Source organism: Rousettus aegyptiacus, unplaced genomic scaffold (assembly GCF_014176215.1).
Source record: "Rousettus aegyptiacus isolate mRouAeg1 unplaced genomic scaffold, mRouAeg1.p scaffold_m13_p_11, whole genome shotgun sequence".
In the NCBI taxonomy this organism is placed as follows: Eukaryota; Metazoa; Chordata; class Mammalia; order Chiroptera; family Pteropodidae; genus Rousettus; species Rousettus aegyptiacus.
Window position 1 is genome coordinate 62,261,651 of NW_023416286.1, and position 19,432 is coordinate 62,281,082.

The 19,432-nt window shown below is 31.8% G+C and overlaps 1 protein-coding gene across 2 annotated transcripts in view; it reads right to left on the reverse strand.

Moving 5' to 3' along the window:
- Positions 1 to 4,247: 4,247 nt before the first annotated feature.
- Positions 4,248 to 19,432, reverse strand: part of GPC5 (glypican 5) — a 1,092,178-nt gene continuing 1,076,993 nt past the window's right edge. Inside the window, exons 8-9 of one of the 2 annotated variants that reach the window (XM_036228874.1) lie at positions 9,442 to 9,595; positions 4,248 to 4,592 (exon numbers count right to left, since the gene is read on the reverse strand). In XM_036228874.1, coding sequence (XP_036084767.1) covers position 4,592; positions 9,442 to 9,595 — 155 coding nt within the window. In that variant the 3' untranslated portion in view covers positions 4,248 to 4,591. Of the gene's footprint in view, positions 4,593 to 7,326; positions 9,596 to 19,432 lie in introns of those variants that run through there. The other variant, XM_036228873.1, reaches the window with a different exon arrangement.

The window sequence follows — 19,432 nt, forward strand, 5'->3', positions numbered from 1 at the left end:
GTTTTTAATATATTTTGAGGTAAAATATTTCCAAGATTAATTAGAATAAATATAGTAACATTACTTTTTTGTGTCCAGCTGTAATTAGATTTCATTTAACACATATTTATTTGGACAAATTTTATAATTTCAAGACTATGCTACCACAAAGCATTCAGAAAGCCTTTAGTAACCTTTAATCTACCAGGGAAAATAAAATAAAAACACAAATAATTATGATCTAATCTTGTATTATGTTAATTTAAGGAAAGGATTACTTTCAATTAGGGAAAATCAAGGAATCATAACAGGGTCAATGATTATGAAAAAAAATAATTGTTGTCTTTATTGTTGTTTGGCCTTTTTGTTCTTGGCTATTGTGGTGATCACAAGTAAAATAAAACATCTCCTTTTTCCATCCCACATAAGAAATGAGCACTAATTTAAGAGTATAATCATGGAAGTACATAAAATGTGTAATTTTCATCGAAACATTTTTTATAACATTGTCATTAATGTAGCTTAGTAGGGAATTGATTCAATAAATAATGTGATATTCAAATGAAGAAAATTATGAATCAATAATTATTTTTAGAATTATGTTTATACCTAGAAAACATATTATTAAGCAATAAAGATGACTTAAAAAGGTAACATCATTATATCATAAAGTATCATACCTTTGAATATTTTTATAAATATCACAATATCTATCTCTATATGTATGTATATATACGTGTGTGTGTCTTCTATGTGGATATCTGCATCTAGGTGTATCTGTATGTATTTTATGCAGCTGCATTTCTACAAGCAAAATTTTAATGCAGCAAAATGTTAACAGAGGTTAAAAGAATTTTAGCAATATTTATTCTCTTCTATTTTAAATGGAAAGATTTTATTTTTAATCAGAAAAAAAGGTTGATTAAAATAAAGTTTTATAGAGAATCTTGTGTTTTAGATAAATCTTTAAAGACAATAGTGATGTAAATTATCATAGTTACTATTAGAGTTAATATCTATGAATATAGTGACCATTGTTATTTCCTCTATTATCCTGCAATGGAATTCAACCTTTAGTTGCTAAAGTTTCCTGTATTATAAAGACAATATACTTTGTTTTAATAAAAAGTAGCTATTGAGAAAAGTATAAGAGAACTTTTCTTTCTAGGTCCAATGAAGACAAATAGCTAACATTTCTCTGAATTTTAAGAGAAGAAAAGAACTCTAAATATAACACATATTTTAACTATAGCTGACTTTTTGTTATGTTTCATAATAGAGTGAAAGAACTCTCCTTTAAAGGGAAATAGTTTAGAAAGATTTCATATATTAATATCTTATTATTTTAAAATCACTAGAAGATGCTATAGTACAATAAACTAGTATTATTTTAAATATCAAAGAACTTCCAAGTAAAATACACATAAAAATTTTCCATCGAGCTTCATATTTCAAAAAATAACCTGATTATCTAGTACTGAGGTGGTAAATCTAAAGATTAAAAATTAAAATATTATAGTAGAAAACAACAGTAGCAATGAAGAAATGTTTTTTTAATATCTTCAAATGTAACATAAAGCATTTTTCATTTTCTATATTTTAAAAGTAAATTATTGGCAAATTTGAAAATTATGTTAGAATATGTTAGCTATCCAGATGTTCTGATAACTAGCAAATTGGTTAATTTATTAAGAATCACAATAGTAGATTTGGAAAAAGATGACCATTTATAATAAAAATTTATATATTATATTTGTTTACATATATATAATCATATTCAAACTATTACATTATCTCTATTTTAATTAATCTCAGGTAATATTAAAATTTTATAACTTTTTAAAATAGTCTCATTTTTCCTTCGGGGACCCTTATTATCATTATTTCACCAAGTTGATATGTTTGTGTTTCTATCTGGTTAGTCCCTGTATTATGAGGCAATATCTATTGAATGTTAGGACTTACAAACATACATCTTTTAGTTAATTTGCAGCAAAAATTTAATTCAGTATAGTAAACATGGGACTTTTCTTAAACCAGAATGTTTGCTGGTCTTCTGTTTCAAACAAGTAGTATTATCTTTGATAATTCACCGTTCTGAATTTTTAGCTATCTTTTCTGCAAAATACAGAAACACATGATCTTTAGGTTTCTATATAGTTTTACAATAATTTTTCATCGTATCGGTCACTCACATTTTAGTATGAAAAATTTTATATAAGAGAAAATTTTGATAAGATGTTAACTGATGTTTACTAAATATCACAATGTGCCAGTCGTGATAGATAATCATTAAATAAATCTTCCCTTGAATCTGTCAGGAGGGCAGGGTATAATCATCTTTATTTTATAGATAGAGAGTCGATAGCAGAGCTGGTATTCAAAACCAGAACTAGTCTTATTTCCAAGTCCGAGTTCTTATTTTTCATGTAATGTTCCATGCAAGCACTGAGAATATAGATAATAAAGACAATGGGTCAATAATGAGCATCACTAAAGGAAAGAATGCATATTTGGTAACTTGGGGAAAATCAGGATAAATTTTAGATCCTTTGAATTGTCATTTCCTTCTTGGTCAGCTTAACTTCAATTCATTAATCTAAGAACAAGTTAAAAGTCACAGTTTTATATATTTTATAATAACAACAAGCTAACTGTGTTGTATTGTTTCCCAGAGGAATAATCTCTTAAGGAAAACAGAATTTGTATATAAGGCTGTAAAAATGAATGTTTCTGCAATTGAAACCTTATGTATGAATATTCTTATTTCTGTAGTGGTCACATAAATTCTCTCGTGTATACTAAGAGTTTTGTTTATTGCAGATCTGTTTGACATTATTATTATATTTATATTGGTGACATTGGTTAACAAAATCCAGTAAGTTTTAAGTGTACAGTTCAAGAGTAAGTCATATATATATATATATATTGGATTGTATGTTCACCACCCAGAGTTAGATTTCTTTCTGTCACTACATATTTGACCCCTTTTACCCTATCTACCTCACCCTCCACCTCGCCACTCCCTGGTAACCACTAGTCTATATTGTCCATGTGTCTCTGTCATGTTTGTTTGTGAGTCATGTTTGTTTGTGGCTTTTAGGTTTATATCCCACATGTAAGTGATATTATGTGGTTTTCAACTTTTTCTTTCTTGCTTATTTTGCTTAGCATGATTATGGAAAAATAATTGGTAGCGTTTTGAAAAAAGTTGTCTGTTTCATTAACCTTCACAATCTTTGATTAAAAAGCCAGAAGTAATATAAAGGCAAGTTTTATGAGAATATAACATTAAAAAGCATTTTAATGTTTTATGTGTTTATAAAGCATAAACACAATAACTTCACTAAACATAAATATGAATTACGAATGCATATGTATATTTTGTAGATATAGATAAATGTGCATGTGTCCATGCTTTACATCCAATCACATCCAGTGTAATAGATGTATAGCTAAAGTAGTAGTAAAGTAAAACTTTGTATTATAAATTTATTACAGTTAATCATCTATGATAAAATTCTCATTAATTTTTTATAAATGTGAAAACATAATGCTAAAATTATAAACATTCGATGTTGAAAAGCTATCCTTTTAAATAAGCTGTGATTCCAAGCTTCCATCTGCTTACTTGCTGAACGATACAGAGCATTTGTTCCAATTGCTGCACTTTTGGTCTTTCTTTATTTTCTGAATTAGCCCCTGCACAATAGGGGACCAGATAACATGCTCCTCTGCTCGGTCAGCTTGTTCTGCAATAAATCATCAGAGGCAACAGCATTTGTTTAGACCTATTTAAATGAGACTCCTGGAAAAATCTGTGAGAAGAGAAAATACTGTCAAACTAACTTTTGTAACTTCACTTCTTCCACATCCTTTTATCTCTTGGTCTTTCACTGGTGCCTTCCATGTATTGTTTTCAAATATTGTGAGACACAACAGTTGAATTAGTGAAGATCTCAGATAGTAACTCTTATAAGGCTAGCTATAACAAAAAGCAATTAGTTGGTAAGTATTTAATGACAGGATAGATTTCTTTGCTCAGGCATATTGTCCTAGCCATTAAATGAAAATGGAAGAAACTTTGTTTTAGCCATTCTTCCCTTTACCTATGAAATTATTCTACTCAAAATTATACAGAAAAGTCACTCCTGTACTTGATATGGAAATTAAAATTATAAATACATGCATAAAATTATAACTAAAATCACATTTTATCTATTACTTTTAAAAGCACCTCTATATTAAGTAATAAAACATCTATATATTAAGCACCTACATATTTTAAAGCACTATATACTAAGTAATAGTTTATTATAATATGAGACATCAAGTAAATGTTCTGTATCACTGCATCATTGTTTTCTGGAAATTTAGTAATCATCTGACTCAAGCACATTATTTTAAGGATGAGAAATTGTAGTTCAAAGAGGTTATGGGACTTGCCAAAGGTCCTACAGAAAATCATCACTAAAACTTTTGAAGCTGTGTTTGTTCTGGATTCTTTAGCATTTTTGGATGATTATGAGTCAGTAATTGAGACAATTTCTCAGGTGGCTACAGTAGGGCATCTGGTTCTGGCATATGGAATCTCTTCAGGATGCTCACCTAATCTGAGATGAAAGAAAGACAAAAGAAAATGAAAATATTTGAGATGAAAATAAAAAGTGAATGTAACAGGGACAAATTTAATAACCCTCAAAACCTATGAATAACCCAACCTAATCACCTGACCAAGCAAGAGTTTTTGAACCCATGGCGTCCTGAGTGCTATAGTGGAAAGGATTTTGAAGTTTGACCTGATTTAGAATTTAGTTGCTTTGTCACCTTTTAGTAATGTGAACTTAAAGAAGTGGCTTCATCACTCAGAAATACCCACTTGGTAGAGACTTTTATTGAGATACCAAGCAACACACTGTTTGCTCACTTATAATTAATCTTCACCCCTTCCTGGGCTGTGCTCTGCCCCATGCTGTGGTCACTCTGAGATGGTGGTCTGAACCTGTCCATCAGGTAGAACTTTAAGCAGGAAGGGGAGGTTGAGGTTTAAATTTGTTGTAGTTAGAGGCCAATTCCCATGTGAGTGCTGGATCAAGGCTAACGTCCTTTATACTCACTAAAAGCAAGACCACTCTCTAACTCCCTCTGTTTCTGAAATATATTTTCAATGAATAAGCCTTGTGGCCAGAATGAGGCTAAGTGAAACAGGCAGGAGGTGGGGGGAGGGTCTCCCCTGCACTTTCCTCTTTTCCTATTCCCCTTCCTAAGCTCTCCTTACTCTCTCTCAAACCTCCTTCCTTCTTTATCTTTTTTTTTACCTATCAAAAGCTTCTTCACAGGCAGAATTTATAACTATGTATTTTGGTATTATCCCATCCTGGCAACATGTATATTTTAATAGAAAGTTTAATAGGAAAGAAACAAACATGAATTATTAAGGCTTATCATGTGCCAGGTTGGTTCCTAATATGTGTTGCATCATCTAGTCTACTTAGTAATTTGTAGTTAGATACAGTTATCTCAGTTTTATGGGGGGGGGGGGAAGAAAATAGAAACATAATAAGAAAATACTTGTTGGGTGTAATGGAGTGTATGCGGGTGACAGGGAGAGGCGTGGGAATGTCAGGTGAAAAGCATAATGACTTTGCCAATTGCATTCTGAATGTTTTTGATAATTTTGACCACAGTTATGGAGTTGAAGTCTTTCTTGACTCTATGTGGGTCTTTCGCCCTCATTCTTAAGAAATTGCTGCTGTGGAAAATACTTTACCAGGTCAGTTCCTCCATTTTTTAAAGAGATAGAAGACAGGTGCTTGCTGAACACGCTCTACTAGTCACAGCATTTGTGTTGTAGTTGGGATTTGTTTTCCCCCTTCTAATGCTGGTGGCCTTGGCTGGGTCATCTCAGGAAAATCAGAGACGTCCCCGCTTCCCAACTTTCCTTCTAAGACCCTTCCCTCCTTCAAGTTAAATGCTTCTCAAGGTGGTATTAAAACGCATAAAAGTAGGAATTACCAAATTACCTGAGTCATTTCAATGGGTTAATCCCATTCCTGTTTTCAACTAGTATTGGTCCTTAAATATTCACTATTTCATTTCTAATTCTATAACATTTCAAATTCTTCCTCTGTTCTTTGAGGTACTCAAATAAAAATTTGAAGGGAAGGTAGCATGTGTGATCTCATATACTTCTTGGTGAAGATGATTACAATGTGAGAGTTAACAAGTTCAGGAAAATGAGAGACTCCTGAATCGGATGTTTGCAAATGTATCAATAAACATTCATCTCTACTAGACCCCATTCCAAATAAGGTTTGCTGTCGCTAACTGCATTTGATTTAATCTCCATTTATAAAATAATAATAATATAGCAATTCAGTCACCATGTAATTCAAGCAAAGGCAATAAAGCAGACTTTAAACCTGAGAAATGTTAATATTTTAATCAGAAATGATTTATATACAACAATCTGCATTTAAAGATACACTTGATATGCCCAAAGTCTTAACCAACAACATCAAAACTTATTATTTCTGAATTTTCATACAACCCATGTGATTGTGTACGATACCAAAGTTTGTAACCTGAAAAATACTGATATCACAGAATACTTGGTGAATATCTAATAAAATAACAGAAGCCTAGATTGCATTTATTCATTCGATAAGAAACAATATTTATTGTACCTGGATGATTCTATTGATAGAAACAATATTTTAAATGATTGAAAACAATTAGCAATAAACTAATTAAATCCTTTTCAAAGCATCGTTTTTCATCACTTAAGATTTGAGTGTTTGAGAGAAAAGTGGCTTATTAACTTCTGTCTTTAATAAGAAAACACTCCAGACATTATTTTATCGAACAGATGTTCCTGAACAAATAGAGGATAAAAAGGCAAATCTAAGACTTTAAAATAACATCCTACCACATTCTTTTGCTTCCCTCCCTCCTTTCCTTCTTTTTCCCTCCTCCACTCCCCGACTTCCCCTTTCCCATTTCCCCCTTCCCCTTCCCCCTTTTCCCCCCTCCCCCGAAAAAGGGGGGAATGATCCCCTTCCCCCCTTTCTTTCCCCCTTTCTTTCCCCCTTTCTTTCCCCCTTTCTTCCCCCCTTTCTTTCCCCCTTTCTTTCCCCCTTTCTTTCCCCCTTTCTTTCCCCCCTAGTCTTGAGGCCCCCTTTTTCCCCAGGGCTTCCACCCCCCCCGGAGGTCTTCCCCCCCTTTCTTTCCCCCTTTCTTTTCCCTTCCCTTCCTTCCCTTCCTTCCCTTCCTTCCCTTCCTTCCCTTCCTTCCCTTCCTTCCCTTCCTTCCCTTCCTTCCCTTCCTTCCCTTCCTTCCCTTCCTTCCTTCCTTATGGGATCTTATGTTTTATGGCCAAGAAAATGTTTATACCTTCCAGCTGCAAAGAAATTTTATGATAGCTATAAAACTAATGTAAAATGTTATGCAGTAGACTTAAAAGATGAATATTGTCATTGAGAATATTTAAAAAATATGCCTCTGGCTCTTAAAAAAATTCAGAAAATCTCTAAGTGTTTGGAGATCTAGCAGTATCCTTATGACATATATAGTCTCCAAGGTGCCTACCTGGAGGTGAACAACACACATTGGAGTATGTAAAATTTAGTTGGTAAAAAATATCCATTCTATTGACTTTGTTACTGTTCTACTCTTATCCATATCCAAAATAATCTATCAACTAATTTTATCTAGAAACATCTTAGAATGCTAAACCTTGCTGTTCAGTTGGTCTTCCAAATTCCTCTAAGGTTGTGTCAGACATTTTGACAGAGCAAACCAATCACAACTTGGGTTGGAGTGCAGCAAATGGGTAACTTATGGTTACTTGTTTCAGAGTTATTTAAATAATGAGCTGAGGTTGAAATGGAAATTAAAATATATATGTATGTTTAAGTTTACAATTTGTAATATGGTGGTACAAATGAGTTATAAACCAAGTAAATCACAGAATAAATATTAAGGTCTGGAATGTAAGTCTAGTAAAATGACATCCAGAATTAGCAAATAAAATAGCACTTCCAGTTCTGAAGCATGTTTGAACAGATAATAAAATCTGATTTGGCAGTTAGAACATATCGTGGTTTAAATTGACCATTGTCAGATCTTTTGGTTAATTGAGACTTTAGGAGACAACATGGTTTTGATCATGTTTCATGATTTGGACAGATTGATTTCTCCTTACAAATACTGGCTGTCAATTGAATTCCTCTTCAACTCTTTCTCAGAGGTCTTTCCATATCCTTTCAATTTTTTTAATTTTATAGGTTCAGCACGTCTCATTTCTATTCCGTCACTTTGTAATAATGATATTTTCTGGCTATCGACTGGATGTGATACTTCTTAATAAAAGCTGACTTATCTCTTCCTCCTTAAGTGCAGCAATAGACATATCCTAATCAGGGTCTGCTGAAGCATCTTATCATAGCTGGGAAATCAGGAACTGTGGATTAGCAGTTCTGCTAATGTGCAAATAGGAAAAGAGCTAAAGCAATGCATGGCACATTTTCTGTGTTAGCACATGTCTTCATATATTCATAAGAATCTTAAAAATGTACATAATCAATTGTTCAGTATCAAGATTTAAAAAGAAATAGCAAATAACTTTTTGAAAATGGATATATCATTTTGCCAGAAGAAAATGTTTAATGTTCTTTAAAGTTTTCCACCAAATAATTAATGGTTTTATTAGAAATGTTCCTAGAGCAGGCATGTACTTTGCAACATAGCTAAATCCATTAGGCAAAGAGAGAGGTGGGAAAAGTCACAGTATCAAAGTTTGCATTTCGAATATAATGGAACACAGATCAGATGTTACCAAAATACTCAGCTTTAAGGTTTATCAGTGGCTAAGTTACAGTAGATAAAGATTATCAAGCTTCTTCAATGAAATTATGTGAAATGTTCCTCAGCAATCTACTCTATAACATACAGACTTTGAATCATTTCTTTCTATAGCTTGCAAAAATGGAAGAATTTCTTGAAAATGCATGCATACTACTTGCCATTGTTTTAATTTCTTTGATGGAATTCTAATTCCACTATTTTAAGAAACACTATACTGTTTTCATTGTCTTGCAAATACACCTTTAATTCAAAACACTTTTCTTTTAAAAAGGAAGGGGTTTGGGATCTAGAATAATAAAATTTACAGATATACTAAACCCTTCTTAATCAAAGTCATTTCTGTATTCTTCACATTTGCAGGTATAATATGTTAGAATTTAAGAAGGCTTAACTTAGATGTTTTCAAACCATCTTTTAAAAGTTGATTTTTAGATACTTCGTGAACATTTCAACTTGGCTTCTAAGAGGTTAACATATACCTTTTCATAAACATAACTGTCACATTTGAAAAGATCTCTTAATCCAATCAAATGAAGAAGGGAAAAATCATACTCCAATGAGACATATATAGATATCAGGGCAGAAGAGTTAAGTTACCAAAGCCCAGGAAGTATCATCACCGCTCCCATCAGAGTAAATGTCATTGACTCAGTTGCTGCTGTACATCCTGCTCCAGTTGTGTCAAAAGTACTACCACCATGTGTTTGATGGATTTGCTTTATATCACTGAGGTTCATCTCCTCTGGCATCCCTGCAGAGGCAAATAAGAAAACACAGGATGATGCATGACCACCTAAATCATGATAAGTCTAGAACAACTCTTAAAGCCAAGGGTGGACACCATTGTTTTTTCATAGCATTCTCCACGTGTTCCCCTAACCCTAAATGATTAATGCGATATAGGTATTTCTGCTCTTCTTAAACTAGAGAGTGCAAGCCCTTGAGGGAGGGTTCTCAGAAATATTATAAAAGCAAAGTGAAATGCTATCTTCCCTCAGCTTCTTAAAATATTTAGAATATTTCCCAAATGTCATTCATTGGTTAAAAAAAAAAGTTAAAAAATTTAATTAAAATGCCCTGAGATATAGCATCATTGTTTGTCTCAAAGATGTAAAAGTAGTAACTACATGAATTTTTTTCCCATAAAAATAAAACAACATAAGGAGAAATAATTAAATAGAACATTTTTTAAAAGTAGAATTTATACAGATTATATTTTATTTCAGACTAAAATATGCATAGGATCCTTATTGGAAATATATCAAAGAATAATAACTAGTATGAAAAGACTTCATTTATATATACATACAGCTGTGGGAATGGAGGTACAGACATCTGTCAGTAGATCAAAAAAATTGTTAATAAGGTCATCTGGGGATTGAAGTGAGGGTTGAAATGTTTGATAAAAATATAAAAGTAGGCACTATTGACCAAGATGCAGTCATCCTGGTTATTCTCTGTGTTTGAAACTTGACAACCTGAGGAAGACAGGGCCCTCAAATTATTGGCGTGAAATAATATTTTTCTTAAAGGAGTTTAATATACTTAGGGAATTATTAACTTATCACTTATTATCTAGTGCCACCAATGTTCTAAGGCCATGTGACTGAATTATCTCATAGCATGCCACTATCAGTCACAATTAAGTTTAAATTTAATGTTAGTGCAGCCACAAATATTGACATTACAATTATAGTGAGACTGAAAAAAAAAGCTTCATACAAGGCAAAGTCAATATTTATGTAATTAGGTCAATACATGTATATAATTCAGGAGATAAGCTCTGCTACATTCAGAGCATTAAAACACCATGCAGCTCTACTGATCTGCCATATTGATTTTATAGTCTGAGCTCTTGCATCATTATTCATTGTTTGGGTACTTGTTTTGCCCTTCTGAATCATTAGGCAAGATGAATAAACTAGTGATTCATTTTTAATAAGGACTAGAGTGTAAATATTTTAGTCATGGTTTTATACTTCTTGTTATGCTAGAGCTTAAGAGGTTAGGGGGACTCTAGACAATTACAAAAAAGTTTTTTTCCAAGGTAACTAAATAAATTTGAAGTTTAAGGGATTTATTTTTCCTTTTTAAAGCACTGTAAAGTACATAGATTGTATTCATGAATAACTTTTAAAAATGCCTTTTTGAACTTTTATTCATTCATGAGGTAGGCACTGGTCTGGGTTTAGGCAATACCATGATGTGTAAAAACATGTAAGTAGGAGATTAAATCTTACGCCTGTGAGTTAGGCAATGCCAGGATGAGTATCTCATCTTCAATCTGATGCCATTTTAATAACTGAGGTAGAGATATTACTTATAGTCCCAAGGAGGGTGGTCCGTTGAGATTAGACTATGAAAAGAATTGAAGACCCTTTCAAAAGCCTGGAAGTCAAGGCTGCAGTTTCAAATCAAATCACAATCTGGCTTTGACATCTGTTAAGAAATCTTATCATTCCAAAAAGTCTAGCCCCACAATTATTTGATGCAATGATTGTTTCCTTAAAGGAATTTAATTAACTAAGCTTGTAAATTATATCAAAGTTTAAGCAAAGACCCATAAAGGAAAATTAGTTTTGGGATTTATTAGATTAACAAATTAAACAAAAACATGAATTTTTGAATATTTTCTATGCATAATAGTCACATACAAAGATGCCAATAAATTCATATTTCTGCGCTTGGTGGCTTCCAGTCTGGTAGGGGAAGATAGTCATGTTATTACAAAAATAAATGTAATATTAAAACGGGTATGTGCCTGATGGTTGGTGCTAGGAAGAATGTAAAAAGGATGTAACTAGGTTGGAATGCGCCACAGAGGAAGTTTCAATGTTGAGTAATTTTTCTGGCAGTATCTACAGAGCATTTGCTGTGGTGCCAGTACTGCTCCAAGTACTTCACAAATATTAACTTGTTTAATTCTCACAACAGTTCCAGGAAGTAGGATAGTTATTATGCCTGTTTTTATAGATGAGGAAACTGAGGCACTGTAACGTGTGAGCAGTGGAGCCAGGCATCACATCCAGTCTGGACACAGCCTTTGTTCTGATCATTGGCTGTGCTGGCTCCAAGCGTTTGGCTGGGTACCAAGAAATCAATATTTCAGTTGGAAACAAACAAAAAATTATGTTGCCCAGAGTTTCACTCAGAGAATTTTTTCTCCTTCCTTGATCTAGGATGGCTGATTATGTGCTAGTTTTGTGTATTAATCAATCAAATGGAAATATTCAGGGTTAGAATTCCTGTGGGCAAGTAAACCATTATGAATCAGAATGGCTTGATGAATCTCAGAATTGCAACTTCTTTTGTCATTTATATATTGGCCTTTCCCTTGAAGCAGGGAGTATGGGTATTTCTAACTTTTTATCTATTCTGTCTACATATTTAAAAAATTTTTAGTTTCACTAAACAACAAAAACTATGTTTAAAGTTAATTTCTATTTTTAATAAGGAAAATTGCATGGGTAAGAACTTAATTTGGTCACTCATTCACAAAACTTACCAACTTCTAGCTGTGTCAGGTACTGTGCTGGAGACTAAATATATACTATGCACTTACAGGCTTTTTCTTCATACATTGATTGAGTCTAAAAAAAAAGCCAGCAGGTATCTTTTCCATCAAGGGTAGATTTAAGTACTAGAAACAAGACTAGAGGTCATTATTTAAATTCAATGAAGTCAAAATAATTTACCTCAAGAAATTATTTCCTTTCAAGGTAGCTATAACTATGACAGCCCAGAAAAGAAAGTCTATTACATAGTATGCTTTTAATGAATATTGTGGGTATTATGGAATGGATACATAGAATAATAACTCTCATTCTTACAATAGTAGGATGAGGTAGCTACGGTTATTTTCTCATTCTATAGACTAGGAACAGGTGCAGAGGCAGTAATTTATTCAAAGTAACATGGTTGTGGCTGGTGTGTCCCAGTCAACTGTGGTTCTCTTTGTTTCTGGAACCACACTTTTTGCCATTCAATCATAGAATTAAACTTGCAGTCACTCTGCTCTGCCACAGTCTGGCTGGATGACTTTAGACATGACACCTGTTTCATAAAACTTTAAAATGAGAGCATTTTCAGTGAGAGGTTAATCAAAATAAAGTGCTGCTTAATTGATTAAATATTTGAAAAATAAGAGTTTATCATAGAGCATTCTCTAAAGTAAGTGCTTATGGGACCAAAGACAAGTATAAATGATGAGGAGGCAAACAAAATATATAGGCTGATATTTTTATTTATGTTTACATGGTGGAAAGCACATTGATTTTTAGGCAGAATATATACAAAAAATTAATTTTAAGTTCATAAAAAATACTTCTGTATAACATGGAATAGCATTAAAAAAAAGTTAAGAAACAAATCACAAAATAGAGAACATAATGCAGTGTATAGTGCAGCAAAAGGATAATATCTTTGACATAGAAGGAGTTTTCATAATCCACACGAAAACCAAAATGTTCTCATAGAAAAATTGTGCAAAAAATAAAAATTTACAAGAAAAATTATCTATATAAAAATATTAAAAACCTTCTTTACTGAAAAGCCAATAAATACAATCTCATACATGATGAAGTGTTAATTATCTAATGTCTATCCTAAAGGCAGGGCAGAGAGGAGATGATAGCCAATTTTGACAAGGTTATAACTTTTCTTTAAGGAAATTAGCCAAGATACATAAAAAACTGTTTAAAATATACTTTCACCTAGACCCAAATTAGATTCACTTTTGTGAAGCAATAACATGGGAATAGTTAAGAAAATATGCACATATTTATTCACAAAATGTTAATCTGTGCATTGCTAGTGAAAAATCATGGCCATTAAGTGTCTATTAGTAGGGAATTGAGTTAAGAAAATTAATTCATCCACTTATTTAAAAAATTCAAAAAGATATTTATTGGTACAGTAGAATGTGTTTTAAGACAATTATATATACGTGTGTATGTATGTATATATGTATGTGTGTGTATGTGTGTATATATACTTTCATAATTTTTAAGGTTCTTTGAACACTGCTAACCAATCGCTTCACTTTCTTGAGGGTAGGAAATACCTCATTAATTTCTATATTCACCTAGTAAGCATCTAGTAATAATTAGGTGAATGCTAAATTGATGAATTTAATCCAGGACAGAGAATTACAGAATTATAAAGATATGTTTCTCCAATTTAGTTTTATTTTCTGTTTTCTTTTTTTCTCCAAGCTTTATTGATATGTAACCAATCAACTTACAACATTGTGTAAGTTTAAGGTGTACAACATGATGATTTTGATACACTTATATATTACACAATGATTAGCAGCATAGTTTTAGGTAACATCTCCATGATATTGCATAATAATTACATCTTTTTATGGTGAGAACATTTAAGATCTAATCTCTTAATGACCTGCAAGTATATAATACAGTATTATTAGCTATAATCACCATGCTTTATATTATATTTTTAGAACTTATTTATCTGGTAACTGGAAGTATAAACTTTCACCAGCACCTTCCCATTTATCCCATTCATCAGCCCTGGTAACCACCACTCAACTCTGCTCCTAAGAGTTTGGTTTTTTTTAGACTCCATGTATAAGTGAGGTCATACAGTATTCCTCTTCTGACTTATTTCACTTAGAATAATAACCTCAAGTTTCATCCAAAATGTTACAAATAGCAGGATCATCTCTCTCATGGCTAAATAATATTACATTGTATATGTACCTCATCTTCTTTATCTGTTTATCCATTGATAGGCTCTTTGGCTATTTTCATACTTTGGCTAGTGGGAATGATGCCACAATGAATATGGGAATGTGGATATCTCTTGGAGATTCTGTTTTCTTTCCCTTGGATATACATCTAAAAGACAGATAGTTGGATTGTATGATAGTTCTATTTTTAATTTTTTAAGGAATTATCATAGTTTTCCATAGTGGTTGTACCAGTTTACATTCCCATTAACAGTGCGCAAAGTTTGCATTTTATCTTCATTCTCGCCAATACTTATTACTATTTGTCTTTTTGATAAAAGTTATTCTAAGTGTTGTGAGGTGATATCTCATCATGGTTTTAATTTACATTTCCTTGGTGTTTAGTGATGTATTGCACCTTTTCATTTATATGTCTACTTTGAAAAAATGTCTCGTTCTTCATTTTCTTTTAATAAAAGAAACAAAATATATTGTAGCAAGACAGAATATAGAATAAAAGATTAGAACTAGATGTGCACTTAGAATTTTATACTTGAGAAGACAAGTGGTGGATGTAATGAAAAAGATCCATTATGATAAAATTAACATTGAAAGTACTTGCTGAATAAAGTTGCTATAGATCTTGTTATGTTAAATACTTTTAAAAATATATTACCCTTGGTCACTACTTACTGGACTAAAAATGGTAATTTATACCCAAATCAGCCATGTATATATTAGTTGGACACCAGTGAGTCTAACAAGTCTGAGATGGCTGAGTATAACAGTTTGACTTTTTTTTTTTTTAAGCAATCAACTAATTCAATTAGATTCTAACTCCTAGGAAATATGACTGATAGGTATACCCAGGATGTTGAGTACATTGAGTCAAGGATATGTCCTGAAAAATGCCGAGTTATTTTTGTTTTCCATGGAGATTTCCATATAACCTAGAAACAAAAGTAGAGTGACTGTATGAAGAGTCAAGGTCCCTTTCAATTCTATAGCCTCATGAATACTGTAACTGAAGGTCATGTCTGTGATTTTTCACCTGACTTTTAGAGAGTCCGACTAATAAATGGGGCTGTTCTTATGGCGGCCCCTTCCATTTTCTGTGGAACAGGGATGTGAGATTTAATTATAGTCCCTTTCCATGACTCTATAGCAATGAGTAGTTGTCTTTTTATGACAAATTACATAAAGAGTAATGGAAATACTCTGCATGATATCATAATGATGTATACATGTCATTACACACTTTTCCAAATCTATAGGCTATACAAAATGAATAGTGAACTTTAAGGTAAAATGGACTTTGGATGATTATCATGTGTCAATTTAGGTTCATCCATTTTAACAAATGTCCCACTCTGGTAGAGAATGGAGGAGGCTGTGCATGTGTATGGGTAGAGTATATATTGGCAATCTCCTATCATTTCTTTTTGGTGAAATTTAAACAGCTTTTTAAAATATTTTAATAAGTTGAAGTAAAAGCAGAATAATTTTAATTGGTAATAAGTTAAACAATGGATTAAAATAATGAAAATGACTATAAATCAAAACTTAATTTAACATAGTTTGATTTATTAAGATATTTCAGTTCTGGGTAATATTGGGGATCATTATCATTTATTTGTTATTGCATCAATTGAATTATCACTGACTCTCCAATAACTAATGATAAGTAGAGTTTTGGGGGGAAAGTGTGGGGAATAGAGTTTTACCAAGAGAGAATATTGGATCTTTTGCCAGTTTCTGGTGCTATATTTTATTCTATAATGATCATGTATTTTCCCTAAGTTTGCTTTACTGATTTTTGAAGACTTCAGAAGTGAAATAGATGTACATCTCACATTGAAAATGCCAAATTATTTTAAGCAGTTTTATAATATTTTGTGGGGTTTTTTTTGACCCATTATTATAAAATTTTCTCGAGGTTTTTTTTTTTTTTTTTCAATTAGAGTTGACATTCAATATTATTTTAGTTTCAGGTGTATAGCATAATGGTTACAAAGGGATGCCCTTGATTAATTACTCACCTGACACTAAACATGTTATTACAATATTATTGACTATATTTCCTTTGCTGTAGCTCACATCCCTGTGACTGTTTTTTAACTACCAATTTGTACTTTTTAATCCCTTCACATTTTCCATCCAGCCCCCTCTCTCAACTCCCTGGTCCATCTGGCAGTCACCAGTTCTCTGTATGTCTGTTTTCGTTTGTTTATTTTGATTTCACATATTAGCGAAATCATATGATATTTGTATTTCTCTGACTTATTTTACTTATAGAGTTAATTTTTATTTATTTTCATTGATTTTTACTTCTTAAAGATTTTTTATTAAAAATTATTGGGGTAACATTAATAAAAACAAATAAGTTTCTAGTGTATAATTCAACAGTATGTCATAAAGCTAATTTTTAAATAGAAACTTTGAAAGGTCTTTTTTTTTTTGCACAATTGATAATTAATACAAAATTTCATACACTTATTTATTAAATATACTACAGTCCTCAGTAATATACTACAGTTCTTAATTATGAGAATTGATAGGTAATTTGAATAAATTCTAAGTGATGATTCAAAAAATTATTTTTAAACTTGTAAGATTGATCAAATACTGCCAATTATGTTAATGAAATCATAAAATATTATATCTGTTTAAGTTAGTGATAAAGTGGGCTTAAAACACTATTAAAAATAAAATAATAAAATTTTTTACTGTACTTTGACAGCTGGTAGTGATATTCAATAATACTAGAGACAAAGAGAAACATTTTAAAGCATTCAAGGAAAGGACAGATTGCCCTTAACAGAACAAAATAGTAGATTAATTTTCAAGAGCAATAATAGAAGCTAAATAAGAATAATTCTGAACTTGAAAGAATGTAACATTCTATACATAATTAAACTATGTGGAAGAAATAAAGGTATAAATAAAAGTATTCTTACAGAATCAGTGTTTTTAACATTCTCCAAATAAAAGAATTTTTAAAGAGTATAAGTAAAAATAAGAAGTTGAGCCCAAAAGAAGGAGTGGGATGAATATTATAACAGTGATCAAAGTAATTGACAAATATCCAGGTTATTGTATTTAAGTGTGTTAAATAAAAAACAATAGCAAAATGATTAGGGAGTTAAAAATAAAATATAATTAAAATACTTTAATTGTTGAAACATTCTGTTTTTGTATGTTTGGGAAGTGATAAATATTAACTTAGGTTTCATCAAAGTAACAATGTATTTATATTAATATTAAAAATTTAAGGCTAAGCACTTAAAGAATTAATGTGGAATGTATACATTCTTATTCCACTGAGGAAATTCATGGAAGTTAATAAAAGCGAGGCAAGAACAAATGCACGAACATAAATGCCTGGTAATTATAGCACAAAATCAGAAGTTAGAATGATATGCAAGTAATTTAATAATCTCTAAACAAAATGAATAAATCAAATAGAAAAAAATTTGAATTTCAAAAAATCTAGCAGTACACCAAAATATAAAGATACAGAAAGGTGAGAGTGTTTAAAAAAATATATACTTCAAGCAAATAATATTCAAAAGAAAGTCAATGTCGTCATACTAATAAAAGATAAAATGAGTTTTAAGCATTAAAAAGGATAAAGAACATTACATAATAAGAAATGATTAAACAGACAGGTATAATAACAATTCTGAGCCCAAGTTACTGTTAGTATATTCTTAAATAGATATTAATAAAGGAAAATATTTGGGTAAAATAAAATGGACACATCCACAGTGAGTAGGGGATTCGAACGCCACTGTCTCAGTATTCGATAGCTCAAATAGATGAAATTTAGTGACTATATGAATGACTTGGTAACCAGAATCTTTGGCAAAAGGAAAGGAGAACTCTTTTGCCTCCCACCACGGTTCTAGTACACTCCTTGCATTACCTTGTCCTACCTCACCCACTCCTTCACATAGAAAGAGAACACATTGATCTGGTTAGTAAGATGGGAAGAAAGAACGAACATGCTGAGCTTGGGAATTTCTCATCCTCCTTTGGATCTGCCTGCTCACAGTGAGGGTGCTTTCTTCCGTTTCGCCATGGTGTAAGGGATAAGGTCAACTCTGCTCCTGCAGGGAATATAAGCTGTTTCCTAGCTATACTTCTGACTTAATGGTAATTTGTGGGAGAAATATTAGATGTCATGTGTAAGCACATTCTCAAGTTCAGTTTTTAACAGAAAAGAGCTAATAGTTTTATTTTTATCTGTTCGATACTTGCGCTTATATTTTAATTAATATTGACCTTAGAAGAAAGTAGTGTTACTTTTGCACCAGCCAAATACAAACTTTTACAAGCTTGATCTAATACAGTTTCATAGATAACATCATGCAGTCAATGACTAGCGTATACAGTGCATAAATACTTTTAAAGCACACATGAGACATTTACAAAAGAGATTGCATATCAGTGTATAAAGCAAATATCAACAATTAACAAGTTTTTTTTTAAAATATGAATTCTTTGACCACAACACAGTAAAAATAAAAGCCAAACACAAAGGAGAACCAGTCTCTCCAAAGCAAACCTTATGTAAGGACATAAAACAGAGATGTCTATGAAGTTCATGGATGAGAAGACTCAAGTTTATATATGTCTCTTTCACTGTGTTCTGAAATTTTGTCATGATGTCCTTTGATGTGGTTCTATTGGATCCATTGTGCTTGGGTACTCAGTCAGCCTTTTCCATCTAGAAACTCATGTCTATCTGGGGAAACATTTTGAATTCTTTTATTGATGATTTCCTGTCCACCATTTTCTCTGTTGTGTCTAGAAATCCCATCATTTGAGTGTTGGATTTCTGGAAGCTGTTCCCTAATTTTGTCTTCTAGTTTTCATCATTTTACTCTGCTTTCTGAG